Source organism: Atta colombica, unplaced genomic scaffold (genome assembly GCF_001594045.1).
Source record: "Atta colombica isolate Treedump-2 unplaced genomic scaffold, Acol1.0 scaffold32, whole genome shotgun sequence".
Lineage (NCBI taxonomy): Eukaryota > Metazoa > Arthropoda > Insecta > Hymenoptera > Formicidae > Atta > Atta colombica.
This window is the reverse complement of record NW_017259426.1, coordinates 1,091,734-1,099,689: the sequence shown is the minus strand read 5'-3', so window position 1 is coordinate 1,099,689 and position 7,956 is coordinate 1,091,734. Positions and strand designations below refer to the sequence as shown.

Sequence of the window (7,956 nt, the reverse complement as noted above, 5' to 3'; positions counted from 1 at the left end):
TATATATATATATATATATATATTTGAGATGATTTATTTATTATTTAAGATGATATATAATCTTTATTCTTGATTTGTTGTGAGCGAAGGAATACAATAAAATAGAGCGCTACATAGATATTTTGGACGTTCATTTTCTTCTCTGTATAATCATGTTTACAAGTAAATCAGAACCAGAGTGAAAGTGAGTACGAAAATGAAAATATTCATAATTATTTTCCCGAAATATTTATTTCAATAGGATGGAAAAATTTTTATTATCCGTTTTTCGTCGAATACAAAAAAATTTATATTCATATTTTCATTCACATGTATTTTATTCATTTAGTCGAATATTTGGTATATTCATCGTGTATATTAAACGAGACAAATTTTGCACGATATAATAATGATTTAAGTTTTGTAAAAAAGGAGCAACGAAGCAGTAGTAAATCTTGGCTAGTTGTCAACCACAGGTTTCTTATCCTCTTTACGATTAGGTGGGGTTTGCTCTTGTACATGACTAACGTATCTGTTTGGGAACTGTTCCAAAGTTCTTTCTCGTGACTTCAGTTCTTTTAAAAGAACCGAGCAAAAGAATCGAAAAATATACGTACTTTATGATCGTTCATCTTTCAGTAAAACTTACGAATGTCCAAACTTACACATATCAATCATTTAATACTATCATTTCTTTCATTTTCAGTTATTTAGATTAATAGCTCTATTGATTGATTCAGTTGGAGTACACGCTAATTGCGGTTGTGCATTTGTTTATTAATTTACTATTCGCTTAAATAAAGTATTACTAAATAATAGCATAACAATTGTGGCGAATACAATCAAGTAATTAACGATTGCATTGTTTGCAGTGTTTAGTCACAGGTGCAGTATTATTGGTGGCAACGGGAGGCGGTATACCGATTGGTTACAGCGCAGTTTTGTTGCCACAATTGTCAGAAGAAAATAATACTTTTCATGTGGATCGCGAAACTGGTTCTTGGATAGGTAAGAATGCATATTCAACAATTTTATTTTTAATAAAGAGATAGAAGATAGAATATTTTTAAAGGATTTTTACACAAAACAGCAGATTTTAATTTTGAATATAAAATTTTTGAATATAAATTTTTATCTTGTTTCTGAAATAAATTAAGTGATTTATATCATAGAACATTTTACATTGAATCGAAAGATGAAGTTTTGTACACGTAATTTCTATGAGTGAGATTAGAGATCTCACAGTCCTTGCGAGTTCAAGAAGCAGGTTCAAGGTTGCACTATCACGACTCTCGCGCAAATGAAGCGTCGCCGATTGTTGCAAACTGCATACTGTAACTGACCTACATACTGTCTCATTGGGTAATTGGATTTGTCTCTTTATCAATGAGTGTCAAGACCAAGTTCGTGCAGGAAGGATACCGTTTGAAAACCTATATATGTGAGCTCAATGCCATAATTAACCGATTACATGAAAAACGTTACGACCTTTCATAAGTGAATGAAATCGGTCGAATGACCTTTTTATAATGTAAAAAGCTGCAGAGCTACAGCATTGGCCAGAACATGAATTTTAATAGTTTTTCTTATGCATTTTCATTTATCGTGTATATATCGCGTATAAAGTGCGCAAAATATATTTACCATCCTATACATACGGTATACATGGCAAAAAGCAAGTGTCGGCACTTAATGCTATATATTATCACGTATTGGGTGAAAATATATTTTATAACATCATAAAACTTGCGATGCTCAGCGTATTATACATTTTACAGTTTGCAAATGGCGGCTGTATGACTGCTACGGTTTCATATAAAAGCTTTTATACGAAGCCACACAAGAATCCTCAATATTGTTTTATGTTGATTTTACAGACAGCAATAAAGTATGAAAAAAAGCTACGTACGTAGAGAAGATGGCCAAAAATTAGACTAAAAATTCAGAAGATATAACAAAAATCATTTAGAAAACAGCGTTTAATGATGAAACTATCAAAACCATCGAAAGTATTTGATGTTGTAGAGTTTTTGATTATTTTAAAACTGGAAACGGAGATATGTCACGAAATTCTTTTTCATATCTCTGTCCACAAGATTTCGCATAAAGTGATTGAATGTGACTTAAAGGAGTTACTCTGAAAATGTATAGATATATTGTATATAAAAAAAAAAACATTGAAAATTTGCTGACGAACACATGAAATATTATGAGATTGAATCGCGAGCTTGAGTTTTTTGTGGGTGATTTTCGTACGAATAATTTTTCCAGTTTTACAATCCAGAATTTATTTTGCCATCTATCGCAAATGATTGATAATTATTGATAACTGCACGCATCTTTTATAATGCTTGATGTTCATTTGATCGATGATTTCTAAAAATTCCAAGATTCATTATTCATTCAATCATTGAAGGCGACAATTCAATATTTCAATATTCGCATCATTTATAAGTCGCCGTGCCAACACATTAAAATATTTTATTACAGCTTCATGCGTTATTGATGCATCGCTTTCAGGCTTATCGCAAAATTGCATTCTTTGATGTCTGAAAATCAATTTGAATAAAAAATTAAACGTACAGTACATTGAAGAAATACAATTAAAACTTTATATATAATAATAAAAATGATTTAAAACTCCTGTTTATTTACCATTATTATCTTGGATTGTAATATTAAAATTAAAAATAACACAATAAAAATTTATATGAAAAATAACAAAATAAATATGAAAATTTTAAAATGGAAATATATTTCAATAAAACAACAGAATAGATAGAATCGATAGAATCTCGATCTATCTAATATAATTAAATATAATTTATGTGCCGAAAATTAATTCTCTTTTTGTCCATTATTAATTAATAAATGAAATAAACTTTATTTTGTTTTTGTTATATAATTCAAATATATGATTTACTAATTTTATTATTTATTAATTAATAAAACAAAAGGAAAGCTTTCTGTATATATTTTATAAGTCAATTCTATTGATTGTTGTTTTATGGAAATATATTTCCATATTAAAATATTTTGCAAAAATTTTTATTGTGGATTTTCTCGGTTCTGACGTCACAATTTGAGATAGTAGTAATGAATAAACACAAAAGTCTTAAATTATTCTTATCATAAAGTTCCAATTATTTCTTATTATTTCCTATTATGATTTTTATGACAATAATAATAGAAATAAATATGATTTAATTTCTTTCAGAAAAAATTATATATAAACAATAAGAACCTTAAGACAATTATATTTTTTTATATATTTTATAAATCTAATCTATTGTTTGCAAATGTTTTTTATTGAAAAATATTTTTGTTTAAATATAATTCATAAAAATCTTTTTGTATACTTTTTCGCTTCTGACGTCATAATCTGATGTTATAATAATAAATGAACAACAGCTATGATAAGTTTAAATCTCTAATAAGGAAAAACAAAAAATAAAATTAAAAATTTTATTTAGACATTAATGTGTCAAATTAACAATGAACTGTATAAATTTTATGATAAATTTGTTTCATTTACGTTTCGCTTTTATATTCAGCAACTTTTTTCTTGAGTTGTGAATCTCGTAGCTGTTCTGCATTTGTCTGATTAAACTTGGACATAACTGTAAAATTTTTCTTCTGTAACAAAAGTATGTGTAACGAATCCCTTTAATTTCATTAAAGCGGAAGCAACACGATAAAAAGACGAACTTGATGTACAGCAGGTCACTATGCGATACTGATTGCATTCCTCGCGAATGCAATCAGTAGCAATGCACAGAGAATGCTGATAGCTTGGGATAGGAAGAAGTGGAATTGCAATTTGCATTAATTATAGTTAGTATTACGAGCATTCCGTAATGATAGTTTCGTAATGATATATTGAATACCAATAATGAGAGATCAAAATCATTCATCGTATTACTTGAAGTTTTTATCTCCTCGACTATGAAATAGTTATCGCTTTGGAGGCTTTTTGTATATATTACTCTCCTAATTATAAAATGTAAATTTTTATGTTACGGGCTAACTTTTCTCATTCTCGGCAAAGACGCAAGGAACTTGTATTTCTCAATTCAAGTATGCAGCAATGTACTTATAATCTTATCTTCTTAAGTACCGAATAATAAAGCGAGTGTAATCTAACTCAACAGCTTTTCCTGTGACATCGACAGAAATTTTCAATAAGTTTATTTCCTGCGCAGGCACCGTGTATCGATAATCACGTACGCGATGATAATATCGCGATTATGAGCGTGTCGTTGCGAGTTAAACTTTTAACATTTAGAACAAAAGCATCCTACGTCCAGTCCAATAATAGTGTATAGATACATCATACACATACGATCGTATATAGACCGTTAATTGCTCTGTTATGTCCTGCGATGTATAATAACGGTTTAATAAAGCTTGTAAGAGTTTTACGATCGGCGCACAGCTATGTATACGCCGTTATTTACGCTTATTGATGCATAAATCTACATTTATGTCGCGCTTAGACTTCAATTTCGTTAACTTTTTATACACAATTTCTTAAACAGACGAGAAAAGTATGTTAAGTTCCTTATCTTTTTGCTTATAAAGCAGAAGAGTCAGGATCATAGAGGAGGATGTTAGAAGAAAAGATAGGATAGTTCCAAGTAGCAAAGGGACGTTTTTTATGACATTATATTTATATTAAAGACGTTATTAAGACATCATTTGATATCCACTTGTTACTTGGAGTATTTTTATTTTATAAACTTATATTTCTTTATGGATCAAATGTAATTTTTAAAGTGACAAATTATTTGTTTGTGCAGCTGCAGTTCACAGTCTGGCTACTCCTATCGGAGCGCTGTTATCAGGACCGTTTCTTGATGCGATTGGTCGACGAGGTTGCCTTCAATTGTCGTCAATTCCTCTGTGCATAGGCTGGTTGATTATCGGTTTGTCGAGGAATGTGACTTCTATTTTAGTTGGAAGAGTTATCTGCGGTTTGTCCGTAGGATTCATGGCGGTACCCGCACAGGTGCAAATACTATTCAAATTTTGAATGACACGAAATTTAATAAAAGAATTTCCAATTGATTTCGAAGTTGAACATATAAATTAATGTTTAAAAAAATTATATTATGTAGAAAAAATTAATTTATTGACTCAATTTACATGCTCTTATTTAATTTATTTAACGTACATTTTCTGCATGTTTGGCATGATGAATTTTTTTTTAAACGACATTTAACGCATACGTAGTGACATTAAGTACAATTACCTTTCTCTTGATTGGTTTAACCTTTCTTTAGTCATGAATGAACTTCTACCATTTGGTTCGCTGTTTGACTTTTACTATTTATCTTATCGATCGGTTTCTCTACTTATTTCACTATATTTATCTTTTGCTGTTAGTGCAGTAGAAAAAATTTGTACTTATTAGAGATAGATATCATCTGTTGTTTCCTGTTATTCACTTTATTTATTAAAGTCAATCAGAAATTTTTTTAACAGAAAAATATTGTTTATTTTATTCTATTTAAATAATAATAAATTTAAATAAATTTTTTTATGTTTAATTTAAAAAGCTCATTATTTATTTATTAACATGTGTTAACTTTTTTATTGATATTATAAGATGATGTTTATTTCAAATTATGTATGTTATGATTTGTAGGTACTGGTAGGAGAAACAGCGTATCCAGGTCTCCGCGGCTTCCTGGTGGTTGGTTCATTCGGCGCATATTGCGCTGGAATTTTGCTGGTTTATGCTTTCGGTGCTTCTTTTAATTGGGACATAGTGGCCTTCTATGCTATCGTACTTCCCATTGCAGCTTTTATTGCTCTTTGTTTGGTTCCTGAAAGTCCCGCCTGGCTTATTAGACGGAAAAAAATAGACAAAGCCAAGAAAGCTCTTTTGTGGCTCAGAGGCGGCAATACTGAACAGGTAGAAATTTATAACTCTCATTTCAATAGTATAGAAATTTTTGAACTAAATTGTGAAACTGATAACAAAATGTACACATAATTAAAACTGTTTTAATCAGGTGCTTGCAGAGATAGAGCTCCTAGACACAAGCATAAAAGCTGATCTTGCTAGGAAGCCTGTAAATACCTCATTTACGAAGAGAATCTCCTCTGCAATGTCCACAATTCGCGATCCAGGCGTGTTGAAACCATTGATTATTATCAACGTATTCAATGCGCTTCAATTAAGCAGTGGAACGTACATTATTGTCTTTTATGCCGTTGATATGATCAAGGACATAGGTGAGAAAGAATTATGTAATATTATTTGGGTGAAAGTTTAATTTCCATCTGCGCTTAAAAGCTTTGAGTGGAAATATTTAAAGAAATAAGATAACAGAAAAAAGTATGGAAATTATTATTATGCCGTTTTTTGTAGGCAACGGCAACATTGATAATTATTTGGCGGCCGTGGTGACGGCAATTATAAGATTTATCTTCTCTCTCGTTTCCTGTGTTTTGTTACTTAAAATGGGTAGACGAGCTTTAGGCATCATTTCAGCACTTGGCACATCCTTGGCCTCGTTGATTCTAGCGGGATATTTGATTGCTAGAAAGGAAGGATCTTCCGTGGATGTGAGTATTTGTTTATTTGTTCCCAATTAATCTTACTTTTCGGTTTATTCAAATGTATATAACGTGTAAATTAAACAAATGATTTCAGGTCTATGTGTTGGCTGTATGTTTGTTGTTTTATGTTGGTGCGAATACCTTGGGTCTGCTAATACTTCCTGGCCTGATGGTCGGTGAATTGATGCCTCTGAGAGCTCGTGGCATCGGTGGTGGCTGTATCTTTTTTATCTTCAATCTACTTCTGTTCTTTATGACCAAATTTTTTCCAATGGTAATACATCGCATTCTAAAATTCAAAAGTTTATTACACAGCACTCCTTTTGTGTGTGAGATAAAAATTTTAATGAGAATATATTTGTTTATTTGTGTGTGGTGTGTTTTAAGTATAAACAACAGAGTTGGGAAAGTTACTTTATAAAAGTAACTCATTACCATTATTATTCTTTTTTTTTTAAGTACCTCGTTATCCTTACTTGAAAAAAAGTATTTTTACCTTTTTGCTACTTGTCATCATTATCATTAAAAAAATTAATAAGTCGTTACTTTGTTGCTTTTTTATTTTGATAAATTTTTCTTTAGAATTATATAAGACTCAAATAAAACATAAGTCTTTATCCAAATAATGACTCCAAAATGATTATTAAAAGTTAAAATAATGATTTATTTTGACATCATTTTAATTTTGTAATTTGTTGTTCTTGAGTGATCTACAATAATTATGATTAATCGCAACTTAGTCCAAAAATTTGCTTATGCATGTTCCGTACATATATATACGTGTACAAAGTAAATAAAAATAATGATTATAGTGTAACTTTTATGAATTGGATAACGACATTATATTGCCTTATTTTAACGTTGTGGTAATTGCATAATAATTACTAAAAAGAATAGTAATTGTATGTAATAATGACACTTAAGTAATTTCTTATATACATACATAGACAAAATAATGTGAACCTCTCAGAAATATACCTAAATATTTATTTGTCTTATTAATAAGAAATGGATTATTTATTTTTAATAACAGGTTTTATCTTTGTTGAAATCATGGTGTAGTAATTGGTACAGTACAATATTATTTCTCTGGCAGAACATTTTCTAGAAGTACATTGCTTAAAAGATATTGTAGAAGAAAATCTGTTTCTCACTTTGTTCAAAATTACAAATGATATTTATAATAAATCAAGTGATTTAATTAGTCAGAAAAGATGTTGAAGATTTGGAAAACAAATAAGGACAATTTTGGAAAATAGAATGAGAAGACAATTTCCTTTTTCAATATCATTTATATAAGCAATTGGAAAATATTCTATTAAAAAAATAATACAACATTCTACTGATATTCAAGCCTTGAGTAACCATTCCAATAAGGATACAATGTAAAAGCAAATAATAAATCAACTT

The 7,956-nt window shown here is 29.5% G+C and overlaps 1 protein-coding gene across 3 annotated transcripts in view; it reads left to right on the top strand.

The window, feature by feature from the left end:
• Positions 1-7,956, top strand: part of LOC108690374 (facilitated trehalose transporter Tret1-2 homolog) — a 12,561-nt gene that overhangs the window by 4,065 nt on the left and 540 nt on the right. For all 3 annotated transcript variants that reach the window (XM_018197631.1, XM_018197629.1, XM_018197630.1), the window contains exons 4-9: positions 852-987; positions 4,779-4,987; positions 5,627-5,896; positions 5,997-6,219; positions 6,356-6,552; positions 6,641-6,820. In XM_018197631.1, coding sequence (XP_018053120.1) covers positions 852-987; positions 4,779-4,987; positions 5,627-5,896; positions 5,997-6,219; positions 6,356-6,552; positions 6,641-6,820 — 1,215 coding nt within the window. The remainder of the gene's footprint in view (positions 1-851; positions 988-4,778; positions 4,988-5,626; positions 5,897-5,996; positions 6,220-6,355; positions 6,553-6,640; positions 6,821-7,956) is intronic.